A 21843-nucleotide genomic window follows, 5' to 3' on the forward strand; every position below is an offset into this window, starting at 1 on the left:
TTTAAGCCAAAACTCTAAGTAGCATTGCTGCCAATAGCACTAGGCAGACTAAACAAGAAAATCATTTAGTTTTTGTATATTATGCATTATTATTGTATATACATATGTATGTGGTTATATGCATGTGTGTATACATGTTGATGTCTGTGGGTACATGTGTATGCATGCATGAGGAGGCCAGAGGTAGGTGCTAGGTGCCTTCCTCAATCACTTACCACTTTTATTCTGTGACCAAATATTTTCTTAAATACTCAATAATTTTGTCAGAATAGATTTTTAGTCTTAATGCAGTTGATTAAATCAAAGAGGGAAATGTTTATATTTCTGTTTTGTGGTTTATATGAGGAACCCGAAGCAGTTGAATACAAAATAGCATTTTAATTTTTTATATAGTTTAATGTTTATAAAGCATGAAATAATAAAGTGTATATACTATTTCCTTGATTTACTGTGCTCTTGGTTCTCCAGCATTAAAAAGTAATGCTTTCTATGATCTTGTTTTATTACAACAATAAACCAGAAGCAAAGGCTTATCAGTTAAGATGTATTTTGCTGTTAAGTCACCTTTCTTTTATCACTTCTGACTTCAAATTTTCCATAGCTTTCTGATTTTTTTTTTTTCTTATGTGGTGTTGGTGGAACTGCAGGTGAAACAGAAAGATATGTGTATTACTTTGCTAAATTTAAGATTGATATTTTCTGATAAAAAGCAGCACTTCCTTTCAAGTAGTGAAATCATTCTAACAATGAGAACCACGGTACTAAGAAAACTTGTTCAAAAAGGCCTTTTCATGTTCTCAGGCAACCACTCCTACTGTTTTTCTTGATTTTACTGAAAATTGTCAAGGAGTTTACTGATTATTTGAACACAGTCCAATATTTTACATTTTAAGGAACATAGCCATATAGTACTTTTTAAAATGGTGACTCTTTCGGAAATCATTTTAAAGACTTGTCCAGAATAGGCAAAGTAGATGACAATAGATCATTGAAAAGTCCATGGTGCTAGCCCTTCATACTGTCTCTCCCAACTGAAGATAGCATTAATCTGAAAGACACTGAATTAGATTTAACAAAAAAGGGGAAGAGAAGGGAGGTAGTAAAGATTCTATGGAAGGCGAATCCCTCTGGGCTAAATTTACTTGCGCTGTGAAAGGACTTCAGCCACTTTCTCGAGTGCACAGAAGAGAAGGCACCACACCACCTAGATTGATGACTTGTGACTTGCACCTTGCCCATGAATCCTATCATGTTAGTAATAGTCATGTGCACACACAACTTGCTTACATACTTCCTCTTCTAATGATGAGTCATGATTAGTCCCAGGTAGTTCACGGACGAAGCAGGGTTAGTACAGCAAGCTGAGCTTTCTTGGAAGAGGAGGCAACAAGAAAACAAAGGAGTTAATTAATGAGGCCAGGAAGTCACAGGACTTAAGGAATGCCACACCATTCCTAAAACACTTGGCCCTTTGTGCACATGTGCAGAGATATCTAGGTAAATGATGAACTGCAGAAGCAAAGGGCACCACTCTGCTGGGCACACATAACCATGCATAGAAATCCTTGCCAGTGAGGGAGACCAAAACTAGAGAGAACTTTTTGAAACTAAGAAGAAAGAAGGCTTGGTTGAAGATGTGGGTAATGGTATTTTATAAGTGAGAGCCTAACAAACATAAGATGATGAGAGTGTGGAAGGGGAACGGAAGAGAAGGTGGTCCTACTGGGCTTTATCTCATGCATAGTGGTGCTCCTAGGAAATGTGAACTTCCATGTGATTGTTTCACTGATTTGCTCACCCATGCATATCTCAGTGCACTTTCTATTCATTTTTCTACCTGTCCTTCCAGAAACAATGTTCTAGAACTGACTCAAGGTGCTAAATATGCTGCTTAATGTTTAATCCTTGGGGAACCATATGATGACTGATCAATAAATATTCAACAAAATAGTTTCATAAGAATAAGAATTCATATAACAATTAAAATTTAAACTCTTAAGACATTATCTTAAATTTTTATTGCTATCTGGATAATTTCTGGTTTAAAATCATGGCATTCCTAATGTAATTACATTATTAATGAGTCACTTTTGAGTTTTCATGGGTTGTAGTTTCAGAAAGGGTGCACTTAGGCATACAATCCAAATCACTATTTTATTCATATTTTTGTCCCTTACATTCTAGGCTCACAAATACATAAGATAAGTACACAAATCAATGCGATCATTAGGAGGAAAGTTGGGCACTAAAACCAAACACTCCTAGCCCGCAACTCAGCCACCCCACCCAAAGCTGGTGTACATCTGATAGCAGTAGCTGCCTACCTCCACCAAGAACATGTGCAAGACTTATCTAGGTAACTTCATTTATAGTAACCCAGAGCTACTAACAACCCAAATGTCCACCAATAGGAGAACTTATGATCTTGGACTAATTGTTGTAATTAATGGAACACTGTACAGCATGAAAAAGGAATGAGATATACATCCACAAGGAGAACTCATACACACATTGTTTTGATCAAGGAAAAGCACATAAGAAAAGCATATACTATATGATTCCATTCATCAGAGATCCAAGAAAAGAAAACATCAGTATTGACAAACATCAAAATAGTGATTGGCTTGCTGGGGGGTAGACTGGGAAGAGCTGAATGAAGAGAGATATAAGGTTACCCATACCCATGTGTATGCTCCTGTAATCACCACCCAATTCAAGGGATGGAGCCTTCCCATTCCATTCCAAAGTCCTCTGCCTGGAAAAGAAGAGACTCAGTCAGTCCCTTATTTCTCTCTCTGTCTCTCTCCCTCTCTCTCTCTCTTTCCCCCTCCCTTTCTCTCTCCCTCCTCCCCTCCCTCCCTCTATCTCTGTCTTAGATTTATACGTAAGATTAATATACTTTGTCTTTTCTGAACCTTAAATTTAAGACATTTTGCATATGAACAAAATATCCACATATAGAAGATAAATCTAAGATTCCAAGTCAGTAGTTAGCAAGCCCCAGAAATGATGTCAAGTAAGTGTAAACCAGTCCATATTTCCATGTTATCCTTCCACAAGCCACAGAGTTAGGCTAACAGATTTACTCCCAAGCTTTAATCCCTTGCCATACACTTTACACATATTCATGAGCATGCATGGTTACTAGATTTGGAAAGGATTCCCAAGTCCAATTCTGTAAGAACCGGACAGGGAATAAACAAGTGAAACAGGCCAAGTGGCAGTCCGCGTATGAGTCACACCCGAGTGTCCTGACAAGGAGGCAGCCATGCCGCGGCACCGGGTAGTGGACTGTGAAGACTGGACAAAAGCCAAAGCTGTTTGAACTTTTCCGAAGTGTTAATGTTGGCTTCAGTAGCAACCATGTCTGAGAGTTGAATCTAGTCCGTGGGGTGTCTGTATGTGACTCAGACTAACTGTCAGCTCTGTGAGTGTAGGAATTTCTTCCGTTTTGCTTGACGAGTACCACAAGTGTCTTGAAGCTGCCTGGTATATACCACATGCCTAGCAAGCCTCATGAGGGCAACCTGGCTCTGATTTTCTTTTTTTTTTTTAATTTTTTTGTTTATTTTTAGTTATTTATTTGAGAGCGACAGACAGAGAGAGAAAGAAGAAGATACAGAGAGAGAATGTGCTGGAGGCCCTGACTCTGATTTTCTATCCTTAGACATCAACGAAGCACTCAGCAGAGGCTGTCAACATAGTTGTTTCTGTGGTGTGGAGTTGTTACTAGTCTCGGACTTTGATATTTTCTCTTCCTCTGGTATCTGCATGCTTTTCATCTTCTAGGTTAACTTTAGGTTGGCACAAATATCTCACAAGTGCCCCACTTCTGCAGTCAGCAAATACCACTGGCAACTCTGATATAACTGAGTCCCAGGCTTGACCTGCAGGGAGGGTAGGAACAAGATGCAAGAAGTGAACAAAAAATAGCAGGTACTCCTGTTCTCAAGCCTGGCAATGACAATAAACGACTTACAGGAAACAGCATATGTTTTCATTGTCAGAAAGACATAAAATTTTAATTCAAAGGTCAAAGAGTTCTTGGAAGGCAGAGACACAAGGTATCTAAAGAGTAAATATTGGAGTGAGATACTGGGGGTCATGAAAGTAAGTATCTGGTACAGATCACAAGGTGAAAGGACCTAGTTCAGTCCCCAAAAACATAAATGCTCAACACAGGGAACGAGTTGATGCTATTGGAAACAGTTTAACTATAATGTGTGTGTGTATGGTACTTTAGTCTGTAAAGCATTCCTGAAGAGATGTAAACAGAAAGTTTCTTGAAATTATGTCCATTTCCTTACATTCTCCAGTAACATTTTAATACTTCTCTTTGGGAACAAAATTAAAGGCAACTGTGATATGTTGGCTGATCATTCCTTCAGTGAGAATTTAAAGGATCTTAAATGCAGAGTAGTAGTCTGGACTCAAGATATGGTTAGTTTACCTCCATGGGGTCTTGTCTTCTGAGAAGTAAATGTGCAGGCAATGTAAATAGAGCTTGAGAGCCTTTGTCCATTCATTAACGATATATGCAGCTAGATATTGGTCATTTTCTAGCCAGGGAAACCTTAATGGTGAAATTGCTTCTATTTCCCCCCAAATAGTTCTCAAGAGTTTATTAATAATGAGAACCAAACCAAAAATGGCCTCTTCCCCCTTTTATAGTCATAAATCTTCACGGGGGAGACAAAGTATGATGGTATGAATATAATTTAAATAACCACACTTTGCATGTGAGTGGACATCATGCAAATAAATGTGCACATTAAAACCGGACAGCGCTTAAAGAGATTTAATAATTCATCCAGTTGCCTCTGCATATGAAAAGACCCAAAGTCCCATTTATGCAGTTGCTAAAATATGGTGGATAATGATCCATTCATGTTTAATATTGCCAATAAATTTGAAAGTTCACATTTTTATTGATAAACATTTCCTGAAATGTAGTATAGGAGGACAGATTGTTAAATTTAAGTACTTTACAAATGAGAATTATAGACAGTGATGTGTTTAGTGTTAGTGCTGTGTCAAGAGCCATCTACCAACTTACCTGCACTCCTTCAAGCAATGGTTTCATATTTCACTTTTATATGCAACCAAATTGCACATGATTTTAGGGGGGAAATTAGCATAGTAACAGAGTAATGGTCATAGTACATACTGTGCTTCTCATTTTTTACTTACATTACATACAATATTTCAGAAAAAAATCTTAATTTAATACGTTGAAATATTTCACTTTAGGATTTATGTATACAAGAAATGCTTAAGTCTCTTGTGAGATTATCTCTTGTACACACACACACACACATAATGGTATATTGTGTGGTCAGACAACATGAGGTCTAAATTAGTTTTATTTATTGGGAGGTATAAAGTCTTATTAATATTTCCATCTGAACAGGCTTTAATGAAATAATTGTATAGCTAAAGCTACTCAAAGAATTCTTTTTGTGGGTGAATTCTTTCTAAGCTTTCAGGGAAAAAGTGAAAGAAATGAATTCATAACTTATAAATAATATTCTTAGAATTCATCTAACATTTATAATGTATTTTTTTGTATTGGAAATTTTGCTCTATTTAGTTATTACTCAAAAGCCTAATGTTCTTTTTAGTGATTGTTCTCTGAATTGACCTGAATGTATAATTTTCTGAATTTTAGTTTGTATTTGTGGTAGACTTTATGTCTCATTCTCTTTTCCCATTAAGATTCCAGAAACGTATTTCATTAGAGATTCCCTTTCATTCCTCCTTACAAAGGACTTTATTAAGGTATATGTGTTGTATTTAGGGGTAAAGGCACTCTTTGGTCTTTGGCTGCAGGCATGGTCTCACAGGCTAGCATTTCCACTTTTAACCCCAGCTTGTGGTAACAAGGACAGTGAGGTGGTTAACTGAAGCGTGTTTGGAAGATGCAGAGCTTGTCCACAGAACACCAACACTAGGATGATTCTGCTCCCTGAGCAAAAGAGGGCTCGCTGAATTTTCTGGACTTTTTTCACGGCTGACTTGGGAAACACTTGCATTGTCAAGAGTGTATTGACCTCTTTCTTTGACGCATATTGGTTATGACAGTCACCCTCCCTGCCCTGCAGGCCATGGAAGCACAGATACAGAACTTTGGACAGACGCCATCTCAGTTGCTTATTGAGCCCCATCCGCCTCGGAGCTCTGCCATGCACCTGGTAAGACATGTCAGCATGTGAGGGGATGTTTTCTTTCCTTTGTACCTCGGTGTAGAGCAAATAAAATGGTATTTCAGCTGCATTTGAAAAGGCTTTCCAATTTATTGGTTAGCCTTGTAGCCCAAGGACATACTGATACCTCAGGTCATGGAAGTGAGAAGAAACAATTAGTCCTGCTTCTTAATCTACCCCAGTTTTGAATTCACAAAATCGCATTTCCTCTGTGTATACCTCTGCATCCATGCATGCTTAGATGCAAACATACCTGCTGGCAGCCAAGTTAAGCTACATTTATAAATTGCACTGCAAACCGTAAGTGCAGTGCGACATCACCAGGTTTAATTAGGGAGGCCCGGGATAGGGTAGGGGCGTGGTTTATTTTTAGAGCTGGAAGGAAATACAAGCGGACAAGGGTCCCTAGGTCCCTACGGAGAAGCTGAGGAACTTGGTGATTCAGAGTAAGGGCCAGAGCAAGCTAGAAGGGGCCTGACATCCTCCCTGGGCTGTAGGCTGTCGTAAGGCAGGTGACAGCTGCCTGGTATCACCTTCTCCCTGTGCACACCTCAGCATCTGTAGTGTAGGGGAGGAGCTGCCCACAGTCTGTGATAGGAGTGCTCCAAACGTTAGCTGCTGCCCTTTTCAGTGCCTCCTCTTGTTAAAGCTTATGCTCACTTTGCAAGGGAAAAGATAATCTCTCATCTGAAATTAAAAAGTCCATTTTCATAACATTTCATAATGAATATCCCCTCTTTAATTTAAAAAGTCAAAAAATTAAAATAGTTCCTTCAGTACATTTTTAAACTGCAATTTTTCGCTACCTTTTTTTTGTTGTTGCTAAAAACAAAACGTGTCTGAAGGTTAAAATGTCTCCAAGTGAATTCTAAAGTGAAGTCAGTTCGTCAGTGTTCACAGACCCTCATCAAGCCAGCAAGAGCCCTCAAGCGGGAGGAGAGAGCTCCAGGATATGGTTGATGATGTGTGTGTGTCAACAAGTGGAAGAACTGCTCCGCGCCCTTCATTTATTTAGCAAATTACCAGTCATTTAGCGATGTGCTGAGCCCCTCTGTGTGTCTGAGACGACGGTAAGCAGCGAGACACACAGACCTCCACCAGCATACCTCTAAAGAGTCAGCAGCAGGCGCGCTCCTGGGGGTCACCTCGCCAGATGTGTTCCTTTCTAAGCATTCTTCGCTCTAGAGTAGCTCACCAAACACGTTCAGCCCCCTCAGTGAGCCACGAAGGAACTCTTTTGATGGCACTTGGTCCTTCTGTGTGATAAGACAGCAAGGTTTGAACGGAGCACAACTGTTCTCAGTAACTCTCCTCCCCAGTGCAAGATGGAGCATTTTTAATAAACTGTCTGGGAGAATATCTCCAATACTTTATTTTATGATATTGTTTAGCAGAAGGTTTTATTCCCATGTTACTTTTCTCTGCTTAATAATAATAATAAATAATAGCTACCCTGGAAGAATGCCCAGTTAGAACTCATTACTTTCCTGCAAGAAATTATTAGAGACTAAATTGGCATGGAGCTATTTAAAACAACCCAAGCTTTCTAAGTTCATGGCCCTTAGAGGAAACAATTACAAAGCGTGTATGAAAGCTAAGTCGTGATTATTTCCAACCTCCTTATTTTACGTTTCTATATAATAATATTTATAGTGTTTTGTAGTGCTTGTAGTATCTGCTTTCCATCAAGTCATACACTGGATGTTTGAGCAAACTAACAAAAAGGCATTGGCTCTGGGAGGAGCACAAGCTACAAACCAGTGTCGGACTAGAACTGTGAGGTTCTGCTGACACACCAGGCGGTGTGGCCCAGAAGAGCCCAGTAGAAATGCAGTGACCAAGCAGTGCATCCTGGATTCCATGAGAATATGATCAGTGCCTGGTTGATTGATTTCCCACCGGACTGAGTTTCTAAACGCCACTCAAGAGTCACCTCATGTCCTGTAGCTGTATCTGTGTTGTTTACTGGCTATCTGGCTATATCCAGTCAAGGCTGGCTGAGTGGCAGAGGGTCCTTCACTGGTCACTACACAGGGCTCCCTCTTGTGCACATCCCAGTGCAGCAGCCCCGTCCAGACCGCTCCCATTGCCCATGTGCTCATGCTGACCTCGTGTGTTTGCGTCTCCTTCTCTCCAGACCTTCCTCTAACCGTTATCCCTTTTGTTTCCTTCTGTCTTCTTCCCTTTCTACTCAACAGTGTTTCCTTCCACAGAGCCCCCTCATGTTTAAAGACCAAATGCAACAGGACGTGATCATGGTGCTGAAGTTCCCCTCAAATTCTCCAGTGACCCACGTGGCTGCCAACACCCTGCCCCACCTGACCATCCCCGCCGTGGTGACGGTGACCTGCAGCCGACTGTTTGCAGTGAACCGATGGCACAACACAGTAGGTGCGTGGGCCTCCGCAAGACGCTCCTTGAGAGCTGAGGGAGAAAGGTGCCTGAGGCAGCAGCTCCCAGGCTGCCTGATGACTGAGCAGGTCCCTGTCGACCTAGGACGGAGCCTGGCCGTCTCGCTCAGCGTGCTCCAGCACCACGGGAAGCGCTGTGTGCACAGATACCCAAGACATATTTGATAGAGGGAGCAGCTTTACAGGAACTAAACCCTCAAGCCTCTGTTTTGCTGCTGCGTGGACCCCAGCAAGCTCTTGTTTGATCCTGTATTAGGCAGCATTGAGTCTGGTTTTCCCCGATGACAGCTTCTTGTCTTCTTCCTTTAGTGTCATTAATCTGCTTAGTATATGTTTGAATAGCCACTACACATCTAGTAGTCCTAAGCACATGAAATACAGCAAAGAACGTGACAAACACCATCTCTTTCTGTGGAGCTTGGTTTTTGAGAAGAGACAAACTATAAATTGTCCAGTTATTTCACATGTTTGCTTCATTCCTGACAGTTCCAGCCAGTACATATTAAAGTGATTTAACACCACAACAGACACTTAGACATATTGATACTTATTTAACCTGGGCAGAAATGAATGTGACCAAATGATTTAGTTGACCCAGTTCACCACTTAAGATCTCCCCAGGAACCCCAGGACTCCTCCTGTCTCCAGGATTGCCAAGATGAGCCGTGCTGAATTAACCTGAATCTTTCTAGTCCACTGGCTTCTGCCTTGCTCTGAAAAAGTACAGTGATTTATGCCATAGCTTTACCTCCAAAGGCTTTATGAGTTCCCCTATTTTATGGTTATTGGTGATATTGTCAACATGAGGTCGTACAATTTCCATCTACCCAGTGTGCACCAGACTTCTTAAGAAAAATATGACTTCATTATTCACATGAGTCTTGGCACCTAGCAATGTTTTGCATTAAGAGAAAGTAAAAGGGGGCTATTTTGCCTTGTGCATTGTTCAAAAGTATTCTGTGTGGTTATTGCGTGATCACGTGTGAAAAATTATGAGAAATGAACTCAACCAATGTCTAAGTGTTTTTCCTAAAAGGCACTTTTAGTAGGACAAAGATTTTAGCTGTAGCTGAATTGCATAACTTTGACTTACTGTGAGGAATTGAGAAACAGACTCCTTTGGTGGGTCTGATTGGTGGGAGTCCTGGCTCCCTTCCACCCCACCACAGGGCAGCCCACGCCCCTGCCAGCCCATGCCCCTGCCAGCCCTGAAGAACTAGCCTTGTTTCTGATTTCAGACTTGCTAGATACCTCTTTGTTTTAGCTTTCTGATAGCCTCAAGTAATATTGTGATGTTCTGTTTCATTCAGCTTTCTACAGCTTAAGGAAAAATCTAAAGCTGCTGGTTTGACAGTTTTAAAGACTATCTATGAAGTCACTATAATGTGACCAAAGCACAAATTTGAAGCCATTTTGTATAATCATCATTAATCAATCTTTATTAGGAAATTCTTCTTTTCTGACAACCTTATGATAGTTTTTGTCTGCTTTAATCTTTAGGCCTCAGAGGAGCCCCAGGATACTCCTTGGATCAAGCCCATCATCTCCCCATTGAGATGGACCCATTAATTGGTATGCTAACAGAAACCTCATTTGCATAGATAAGCAATGCATTCACATTCTTAGGCAACTGTTTTTCACAAAAGCTAGTTGAGTAAAATTTTTTTGTTTATATGTGTGTGTTTGTCATGTGGTGTATGAGACTTATGTACATATTTCTTCCCATGGTGTGCCTCCTGTGCTCACTGGCATGCACTCACCTGTGGTCGCCTGAGCAGTATATCGGGATTGTGCCCATGCTATGCCCCAGTGGGCTCACTACTGGCATGGCAGTTGTTCCACATCATCACCCTCCTGCCCATTCTTATTTGAGCACAATTTCTTCCTGATTCCATAGCTTGCTGGGTTCTATTTTGCCAGCTCTGGGGATTATCAGGTCCTGTTCTTCTACAGGATTGAGGCTAGAGACGTGCTTGGCCACACTCAGCTGGGTCTGAGACCAAACTCTAGCTGTCTCTCATGCTTAATCAGGAAGTAATCGTAATCGCTGAACTCTCTCTCTCCAGCCCTTGAGCTATACTAATGTGTACAAAACATCAGGTCACCATTAAAGAAGAGTTGTACAAATCATAACCTGTTTGTTCTCATTAATGAGAAGAAAACACCTGACCAGAAGCAACTTATGGAAGGAAAGTGTTTATGTCAGGCTAACAGTCACAGGGGAAGGTGAACAAAGCATGGCAGAGCAGAAGCTGGGCATTACATCTTGCCAAAGCAGCTGGGGGTAACAGCAAGAGTGCACAAGGCCGCACTGGCAGCCTGGACTAATCAACCTCAAGGTCCACCCACAGAGACACACCTCCTCCAGCACCACCCCACCTCCTGAATGGACTCCAGCTGGGGACTGAGTATGAAAGGCCGACTTGCAAACACATGTGACCATGGGGACATTTCACGCTCATTTTTGGTACTTAAGCAATTTGTGGCATTTTCTTGGTATTTTAGGAAGTTACATATTTTAATATAAAAAGGCAAATAATTGTAAACTATCCTAAACCATTATTAACAACTTCATATTATTTAAGGTATAGGAATTTAAATAAATTGTTAAAGAAAACTAATACTATAAAACGTCATTTCTAGAGATCTCTATTCAACAGGGCTTATTACCTTTTCAAAGTAAATATTCATCTGAATTGCAGACTCATGAGCTGTCATGCTGTTGTGAAAGACAAAAGTATTTATAAATCACTGCAGGCACTGGTGCATGTGATAGGAAGCAAGCCCTTTCATCATCCCAGCCTCAAGGTCAAGTCTAGAGGGTTGAGGGTTGCTTATTCTCCCCTATCTGGTGGGAACATTTGGAAAGTTAAACTAGCAAAAGACAACTGGAAATGCTCTGCAAAGATGATGAACTGTGTACAAGGGACAGTGCTTCACCTTGAGATTAATGTGCGTTCATCTTTGATCTGGGAGAAAGGATGCTCCTTGGCTATCTGTTAGTTACTTCTCATCATGAGAGCATCACATATTTTGCAGAGGATACAAGATTTAGGGCTACCGATTTTTGGGGGGAGGGTGTTGTTTTTTGAGATAGGGTTTCACTCTTGTCCAGCCTGACCTGGAATTCACTATGTTATCTCAGGGTGGCATCAAACTCATGGTGATCCTCTTGCCTCTGCCTCTCAAGTGCTGGGATTAAAGGCGTGCGCCACCACACCTGGCTATGAATATTTTAAGAGCCCAGCCTAGCCAGTCCTCTGTCCAACAGATATTGACAGTGCCGAGCGTATGACCAAGGAAAAGTTAACAGTTCTGTGCTAATCAAGCAAGCACCAATTCTACCATTTTCTAGTGACATAGGACCTTTGGTTTACTTTTCCCTCAACTGTGGTTTTTGAAATGTAATTTTTAAACTAAATATAATTTTTCATTCATTGCTTACCTTCCCTACTAGTTATTTTTATGATTTTTAGGAGATATCTCCAAAAAATATTTAGATTGAGTTGGTGTGCGTGCATGGTGGTGGTGACCTTCTACATCTGCATTTCCTGTTTAAGAATTCAGCAAAGAGACTTTGCCTGAAAGGGATGGCACAGCATCAGGGACAGGCTGGCATCTAGACAGGCACTGGGGAAATCAGGCGCATCACTGAGTTCTTGGCTGCATTCACATTCCCTCCCAGGGCCACCTATGGGTACTTTGCTCGTCTCTCTCCTCCTGATCTCCCCCTTCTCGCTTTCTCTCCTCCTCCCCCACCAGCCACGCGGCCAGGCCTTCTGTCTGTTAACAACGCAGGTCTTTGCAGCTGCTGACCTGAAGCTCCCTGTGGGGGCCTCCCACACACCACCACCACTCACCCCAGTCTTCACCTTCTTCTCTTCACATCAGTTGTAAACGCCACTGAAAAGTGACAGACTGGGGCAGATATTAAGACATATTTTTATGTACCTCATTTCATATGTTATTCAGAATTCACTTGGTCTTTATTAGAGTTGAATGAACTTGAACATGGTAAGTGTGTATAAAATCAAATGCATTTAAATATTTTTAATATGATTTAAATTGATTGTCTTGGATTCCTCATATTGCTCATATTATAGGTGGAGGAAGAACTTAGGTTTCTGGTATAGTTTTAACATATATAATATAGCTCATGAATAATCACTGCTACTAAAGAGATTTCCTCAAGGAAAAATGTTAAATCTTTGTAATCTTGTAGCTTGCTTTAAAGGCTTATTGCTAGATAAATGATGCATGAACATTATTTCCTTCTGTGAAGACTTGGTAAAACTCTTGGCATCTTTCTTCAAATTCTTCTTTATTTTCAGCCAATAACTCAGGTGTGAACAAACGTCAGATCACAGACCTTGTGGACCAGAGCATACAAATCAATGCCCATTGTTTTGTGGTCACAGCAGATAATCGCTATATTCTTATATGTGGATTCTGGGACAAGAGCTTCAGAGTTTATTCTACAGAAACAGGTAATCTTTACTATGAAAGAGGTCATGCTTTTTAAACCTACCCTTGTTTAAAAAAAAATCACATCTTAACATGAGATCGTGACAGTATAGGTGTTTCCACTGTAACTTTGAATCGATGGTCAAGATTCAACGCTCACATTGTAAGCTTAGCAGCTAATTTTACCTTCATCTATTCTGAACTTTAGTATGATCTGCAATTCAGAGGCCACATGGGGCTGTAATGACCTGAAGCCTTCTTTTAGTTTGGCCCAAACTCTGATGGAAGAAGTCATGATTATCTTATTTTATACGACCTTCCTTTAAAAATTACAAGGGACCTTCCATGTCCATTGTCAGAGGCAAGAACACAGTGTGACTGGATTTGAATTACCTTAAACACTTGATGTTCTATAGATTCACTTTTCACAAATTTACTAAAATAAAGTTAAACCAGTTTCCATCCAAAAACAATGAGTTTGTCAAGTGAGCCTGTCGTTTCTGTGCTGCAGGAAAACTGACACAGATTGTGTTTGGCCACTGGGATGTGGTCACGTGCCTGGCCAGGTCTGAGTCCTACATCGGTGGGGACTGCTACATCGTGTCTGGCTCTCGAGACGCCACCCTGCTTCTCTGGTACTGGAGTGGGCGACACCACATCATAGGAGACAACCCCAACAGCAGTGAGTGTCCTTTCAACAAGCCTCTCTAAAACTATAAGTTCACTTCAATGTATTTTACCTTCTTGGTTTAATAGTCTTTCCTGAAACTCTTAAGGATTTTTTGTTTGTTTGTTTCTTTTGTTTTTTGAGGTAGGGTCTCACTCTAGCTCAGACTGACCTGGAACTCACTATGTAGTCTTAGGGTGGCCTCAAACTCACGGTGACCCTCCTGCCTCTGCCTCCCAAATGCTGGGATTAAAGGTGCGCCACACCACGCCCGGCTCTTAAGGATTTTAAAACATGAGAGTTTAGATAACAAAACTCTTTATTTGAATGTAGCTAGGTTCAACACATTAAGAGGAGCAATTATTATCACCATCACTTTGGGTCTGGAGAAGAGTCTCGGGTCCCCGCACGTGGACCCTGGCTCAGCCGTCTGCCTCAACGCCCTACTCCCCCCATAGTTCAGCAATGTCAGCAGGCCTGTACCTTCCCTTCTCTGAATTCCCAAAGGTTTTTCTTTGTGCCTCAGTCTAGTGATGTCAGTATTTTTACCATGTCATACAGTAATCTCTCCATCTGTTTGTTTACAACCTGTGACTACATACTTCCTGCTCAGTGGGCATTGCTGGTGTAAAACCCAATTAAAATTGTTTCCTTGCTGTGGATAACTCAAGTATATCTTATTCATTACTGCTTCTGAAGAAATCTTATAGGAAAAAGGGACAGGTCTGCCTAGTAAAATAAATTAGGGACCAGTGCATGTAGTCCAACTCTATGGAAAGACTGTGAAAGCACTATGCCAATGTACCAACTGACATGCTCTAAACCCACAGCCTCTCAGACGTACTCCATAGAACACTTCTTATAGCAATCCAGGTGCCATTGTCTTGAGGAAACACTGAACAAAAGCATGAATAACTCCCAGTCCTGGCATAGTGCCACATTTAAGAGATTTCCAGTAAATATTATTAAATGATTGAAAGACAGATAAGAGGTTGCAAGGAAATAATTACCACAATCGTTTCACATAGTTCAAATATCTATATTTCCTGTGCAGTGCAGAATCTTTTCTGTATACACATTCATACCTTATTACACAGCAGCTAGACAAGTTTAGGGAATATTTATGATAACAGAAATAAGCTTCATACATTCACAAGGCATAGAGACAGCTAGGGGTGGAGGTGCCTAGGGATGTGAACTGCAAATCTGCCCTTCAAATCCTACTGCTCCCCAACTCACATACATTTTAACCAGAATCCTACAAAAAATACTTCTTGTACCAGTGTGACAGAGTATGTGTGCATAGGTGTACAGCTCCCATAGCCCTTAAGAGAAACAGTGGACCGCATGAGCACCTCTAGTATGGGCCAAGCAGCAAGTACATCCCACACGCTGGCTGTGTGCCTGCTCCTGGTAAGCAGCTGGGACCGGATCATCCAAATCCCTGGCCTCCAGCAGTTACACAAGGACGTGTATACCATGCTTGTCATGAAACTGTTTTTCCTGTTTGAATTAGTGAGTGCACTGAGTAGTATTTTCCAGAATTATCACTTGTGTCAAGCACTATTTTGTACCATGAGCACTCCATATCTTAGGTATAAATTCATGGATTATATAGAAAACTCATTTCAGCTTTTTGCTGTGCATATCACTGAAATCTCAGATATGTTCACATGATTTTAATATATTTGTTTCTTTGCATTGCCATTATTGTGTCATGGATATCTCTACTACTCCACAAAGAAAAATATAAGTAATGTTTGTAGAGTTTTTAGGTAGGTGTAAAAAGATGTTTTTATTGTCAAATAAATTGTGACAAATTCAGGTATCTCAAAATATTAGGTTATCTGTTTCTAATTGTTGCTGCTATTTTAATGGATGTGTCACAAAGTCAGTGAAAATTTGCAAACACATCATGACACAGAGTTCCAGCTCATAAAAGAAACAAGTAAAGGCTCTCTAGCACATGTCATGGTTGAATGAGTTGTTTTATTAATGTGTTTTATACTAATAATGCTCACCGTTATTCTTTCAAACTTGTGACTTTGAACATAGAAAATTACCTTGGAGATTTAAAATAGGCATCTAACTAGATAACAAAATTGCAAAGATGTGAGGAACAGATGCTTTCGTCTGAAGCATTCTTACACAAATTCTAAAACTAATTTGGAAGTGATAAAAATTAATTTGCGCACTTTAATTGGAAGCAGCCTCCTGCATGAAAGAAAGCAGGGTTGAGCAGGCAGTTCGTGGTAAAAGCTGATTGAATTCTTTGTCAGGTAGGTGTCTTGGACTTGGCCGCTTATTCTCTTGAGCCCCTCTTTGCAATATATTACAACCCATCTCTGACTGGTGTTCTTTAACAGGATCAATGCTATCCTGTTGAATCCCCAGAGTCCAAAATTTCATTGATCTTAGGACTTGACATTTCTCATTACATGCAGCAGCTTTGAACAAGATAGTCACAGGAGGGGCAAGTTAACATTGTTGTGTCCTCAATAGACACTGAAAAATGCATTGGGATCTCAGCTCAAAAGCCAATCTGCCTTGAAAGTATGTAAATTAAATGTCTATACCAAATATAAGGTGAGAGATACATATATATGAAAAAATTTAAATCATAGCAATATGAAGCTTTAAAAAGGGATTACTGTTCATCTTTTCAAATCAAATATACTGGCATTCACTGAGTAATATGCAAGATGGTGTTAGATGCTGCTCTGTGTTTTAAACACAGGTCTTTTTACTCATGCACAAGCATTATGCAGACCGAGTGAAGTTCATTGTAAAGGAGCACCCGTCCGTGCATGCATACCTTCCCTGGGCACCTATTGTGTCAGCCTCAACCCAGGACGCCCACCCTTCCTACCAGCTGCAGCCTGTCCCCAAACATCTACCAGCCACATCCCTGTCTTTGTTTGTATATAGCCTGTTTCCAAAAGACTACCCTCGTGCCTAGCTCCACAGCCTCCACTAACCAATGCTATTGTAAGAGATGAGCATGGACAAAGACAGGCCCATAACACTATCTAGTGGATAGTAAGTGGCAGGCTAGTCTCATCTGCCTGTTGGTCTGTCTATCTAGCTGTTCATGTATTTTTAACTATCAGAGGAACCATAGTCATCTTATAGTAATTCTCGGTCACAGGATTTCTTTTTTGTTTTTGTTTGTTTGTTTGTTTGTTTTGTGAGGGAGGGTCTTATGGTCATGTGTGTAATAGAACATTCTAGCACAGGCCAGGGGTAAAGTAGACTGCTCAACATATCATCCCCTGTCTCACATCTAGAAACACTTTAGGGTTTCTAACTGGAGAAGTTTAGGGTTTATAACCTCTTTCCCTTTGCTTTTCTTTTCCCACTGGGGACCTGACACTTCATAAAAGGTGTTTTGTCTGGGTTGGTAGTAATATAAAAATCAAGGTTGATTAATTTGTTCTCTGATCTGACAATTTTGGCTCACGGACCATGGGGTCTGGAAGCAGAGCTCAGTTTCCTTGAATGAGGGTTGTGAGGGGCATGATGAGAATGTTCCTGTGGTTGTTTGGAAGCAGAGGGCAGGACCAGCACGGTCCTGTATCGGAGATCCAGGTTCAAGACTTCATGCACAGGCTTGCCACACAGAGACAGAGCTCAGAGGAACACATAGTAACATCTGGGAAGAGATAAAAAACTCAGAATAAATGAATAGGTCTTCTATTTTTCAAAGGAAGCCACATCATGGGCTATTGACACTTGCTAATACAAGTGCTATTTTTTTGTGCATTTCCTTGAGGCCTTAGTAAGTGTAGACCCAGGCACAGTCAGGAGTGGTCCTGATCTCTGGTAGCCTCACATGTGGTTACCAGCATCTTCTCATAAGGGGCTCATCACTGGCCTTGTTCTTAGCCATCACAGTACATTTCCTGTAAATATTCCAAATGAATCAAAATCACAGCATCAGGGAAACTGACCATATCCTTTGTCCACATCTCTTATCCTAGAACTTTAACTAAAATCCATTATATTTTATGGAAGTGTGAGAATGAAAATGGTTTGTACTTCAATTCTGCAGTGACTTCACCAAGGCCAGAAATGAAATGGGGTCCTATTTCAGAGGTCTGGCCTCTGCAGTAGAACCACTGGGAGGCTCTGCTGTCCCTGATTAGCTGACTCAAATAACCAGCTTCCCTGCACAGGTGGAGTTTCTATAAGAAAAGAATCATCTTTGCTTGACAATCACAGAGAGAGGGCTCTTGTCAGTTCTGCAGTAAAAGCAACACCAAATGCCTTGGTAAATTTTTCTCATCCATCTTAAGGATATTGAGATGAGTTTTGGTTTTTAAAAAAAGGCACTCTGTTTAATTAAGCCTTTTACGTGAGAGTTCCAAATGCTTGCCCATGAGGAGCAGATGTCTGGTCTTTACCAATCATAGTAATTCCAGCACAGAGCGCTCCTCCTCGAGGGAAGGAGTGGGCATGGGCAGTGGTGCTGTGGTCCGTGAAGAGGAGGTCTCACCTGCACCTCCCTCTGCACTGGCCCTTTAACCCTGAGCTACATCCATCAACTGTGATGTGGCACTGACAGAATGTCCCAGTATTGTGGGTGATTGTCGGGGTGTGTGACATCCTCTGCCAGTGAAATATAAGAAATACATCTTCTCCTTGCTGCAGACTTCCCAACTCAAAGTCCAGAATAGAGTTTGTATATTTTCTTCAGCTGAAGATGGAGCTATTTAGGGAAAACAGTGCTTCCAGGGCCCCAAACAAAGTCACCTAATGTTTAGCTTCCACATTTTCATGATCTAAGGAAAGTAAATCGAAAACGAAAACATCTTAAATTCTAAACCAGACATAAGCCTTTAAAGAAGTTATTTTCTCATACAAAATATTTAACATAAGGATTTTTAAATATTTTTCTTCATTTTTCTCAGTTCCCTAAATAAGTATTAGATTGCTTTTTTAATTTTTTCCCATAGCATATAAGGGAAAGAACCCCCAAATTTATTTTATATGAATTTATTAGAGATATAATTTCAAAATTTTTCAGTATGCCAGTCTCACTAAAATAAAATAATAAGTTAAAATGATTTAAAATAAAGGCTGGGCATGGTAGCACATACTTTTAATCCTAGCCCTAGGGAGGCAGAGGTAGGAAGATCACCATGAGTTCAAGGCCACCCTGAAACTACATAGTGAATTCTAGGTGAGCCTGAGCTAGATTGAGACCCTACCTCAAAAAAAAAAAAAAAGAAAGAAAGAAAGAAAGAAAAGAAAAGAAAAAAATCGGCAACCCTGGGGATAGAGAGAAGGCTAAGGTTAATAAGGTTAAGGAACTTGCCTGCAAAGACTAAAGACACAGGTTTGATTTCCCAGAACCCACATAAGACAGATGCACATGGTGGTGCATGCATCTTGACTTTGTTTGCAGTGGCACGCCCATTCTCACTCTCTCTCTCTCATAATAAAATAGATATGAAATTATATTATGCATAAAATATTATCAACACTTAATTCTCACTTTAACAGGAGACCTGAGGTATCTTATAAACTTTTTTTTTTCTTTTCAAGGTAGGGTTTCACTCTTGCCCAGGCTGACCTGGAATTTACTATGGAGTCTTAGGGCGGCCTCAAACTCACGGCGATCCTCCTACCTCTGCCTCCCGAGTGCTGGGATTAAAGGCGTGTGTCACCACACCCGGCATAAACTTAATTGTTTAAGTTGTACAAGTTTCACACAAATCCAAGACTATTAGAAATATAGAAGCCTACTTTACCAATATTCAAAACCCATTACGACAGTCTGCAGAGACTTACGCTAAGTGGCACAGTGACGTGCCCCCTTCACTCTACGTTTCAGAGGCCTCGAACGTGGAATGGAGGTTGAAGTATACACGCAGACTCACCCCAAACCATGAGGAATCTATAGAGAGACAGAAGTTGGTGTGTCCTCACAGTCATATCATTTTCAAGGGAGGGACATCCAAGCAACAGGCACAGCTGCCAGCCCTTGAGCCAGCACATCTTCACATCTGCCCCTGTGCAGCAAGTGCCAAGGGTTTCAAGGCAAGACCTAAGGCCAAAGCAAAGTGAGGTTCCCCAAAGACAGGCTAAGGACTAGGAAATTGCCCCAGTGAGTACAAGGGACTCACAAAAGATCCCAAACTGGACATTCATTTCTTTTATTGAATATTTTTATTTTTATTTTTATTTTGCAAGCAGAGAAAGAGAAAGAGAGTGCCAGGCCAGGGCCTCCAGCCACTGCAAAGGAACTCCAGATGTGTACCCCACTTTGTGCTTCTGGCTTTACATGGGCAGTGGGGAATCAAACCTGGGTCATTAGGCTTTGCAGGCAAGTGCCGTAACTACTGAGCTATGTCTCCTGCCCTGAACATCCCATTTCTGAATGAATCAGAATGTACAGAAGAGCAGGCAATGTACAGTAAAAAAGACAAACTGTTCTTCAAGATATGAGGTATTAGGGTTGCTGGAAATGTTCTATAGTTCTTAAGTAAGATTGGCTACAAAAGAATTCATCTTAGCTGGGTGTGGTGGCACATGCCTTTAATCCCAGCACTCAAGAAGTAGGAGGATCACCAAGAGTTCAAGGCCACCCTGAGACTACATAGTGAATTCCAGGTCAGCCTGGACCACAGTGAGACCCTACCTCGAGAAACAAAAAAAATAAAGAGAAGAAGAATTCATCTTGTTCCTTTAATTCTTAAACATATAGATACTTAATATGTAATCAACATTCTAAAAAATTCGTTGATTCTAGGAACAAAAGAAAATCTAGTAGCTGTGTGAAAGTAGCTAACATGATTGTGTGTGTGTGTGTGTGCGCGCGCGCGTGTGCACACGCATGCATGTACGTGTGTGTCGAAGCCAGAGGTCAGTGTCAGCTGTCTTCCTCAATCACTGTGTAACTGTTTTGAGACAAGAGTCTCTTACTGAACCTGGAGTTCACCAGCGTGGTTAGATAATCTATCAAACAAAAGCCTGAGAGGTCCTCCCGTCTCCACTTTGCCGGTACTGGGGTTATATGCACACACCACCACACCTGGCCTTTACAGAAGTGTCGGGGTCCCACAACAGATGGTCGTGCTCAGGCCGCAAGCATTTTATTCGTTGACCCATCTCTCCAGCCTGATTACTTTGTTTGTAAAGGAGAGGACAAAATTGTCATCATCACCACACACACACAACAAAAAAGTATTGATATCAAGCCCAATAAGTGAGTCATCTGTCTCCGGAAGCATAGTGTGAAAAATATTGACTTTAATTACAATTAATTCATCTTAAAGCAAATTTTCTCATCCAAAAAGATTCGTGGCACAATTATGATAGCAAAGGGAGATCTGAAATGGCTTAAAAATATTTATAGAGTTTCATCAGAATATAAATTTATCATAAAATTTAGTATGGCCCAGTAAGTAAAACGCTTGCTACACAAGCATAAGGGCCTGAGGTTTGAACTCCAGCACCCTCATACAATCCAGCATGGTGGTATTTTCCCACAAGCCCAGTACCGGGAGGCAGAGAGACAGGATGATCTCTGGGACTTGCTGGCTAGCTTGTCTAACAGAATCGGTGAGCTCCCAGTTCAGTGCAAGGCCTCAAAAAATAAGGTGGAGAGCACTTGAAAAGGCATGCTTTGTCAACCTCTGGCCCTGTACACATCTCAAAATATATATTCAAAATTTTAAAAAAGAAAATAGCCACAGGTTTCATATTACATAGATTCTCTAGATTGAGAAATACTGAGAATTCATAAATAATTGCAGCTTTAAGACCCAAGTGATAGCATGACTGTTCAAGGAGCAAGAGTCAAATAGTTTGTGAAAATGGTAACTGAGGGCTTGGTGTTAAGGCACTTTCCTGCAAAGCCAAAGGACCTTGGTTTGATTCCCCAGGACCCACATAAGCCAGGTGTACAAGGTGGCACATGCGTTTGGAATTCGTTTGCAGTGGCTGGAGGCCCTGGCATGCCCATTCTCTCTCCCTTTCTCCTCTCTCTCTCTCCCTCTCAGTTTCCCTCTCTCAAATAAGTAAATAAAAATAAAATATTTTTAAAAATAAAATGGTAACTGAAAAATAATTATGGGAATGTAAATGCACAAAG

The 21843-nt window shown here is 40.9% G+C and overlaps 1 protein-coding gene across 5 annotated transcripts in view; it reads left to right on the plus strand.

Annotated features, from left to right (window-relative positions):
* Positions 1-21843, plus strand: part of Nbea (neurobeachin) — a 563720-nt gene that overhangs the window by 533347 nt on the left and 8530 nt on the right. For 3 of the 5 annotated variants that reach the window (XM_004659998.2, XM_045154370.1, XM_045154368.1), the window contains 5 exons: positions 6102-6191; positions 8402-8594; positions 10115-10186; positions 12946-13101; positions 13590-13760. In XM_004659998.2, coding sequence (XP_004660055.2) covers positions 6102-6191; positions 8402-8594; positions 10115-10186; positions 12946-13101; positions 13590-13760 — 682 coding nt within the window. The remainder of the gene's footprint in view (positions 1-6101; positions 6192-8401; positions 8595-10114; positions 10187-12945; positions 13102-13589; positions 13761-21843) is intronic. The other 2 variants (XM_045154369.1, XM_045154371.1) reach the window with 1 other exon arrangement.

This window comes from Jaculus jaculus, chromosome 7, assembly GCF_020740685.1.
Source record: "Jaculus jaculus isolate mJacJac1 chromosome 7, mJacJac1.mat.Y.cur, whole genome shotgun sequence".
Taxonomy (NCBI): domain Eukaryota; kingdom Metazoa; phylum Chordata; class Mammalia; order Rodentia; family Dipodidae; genus Jaculus; species Jaculus jaculus.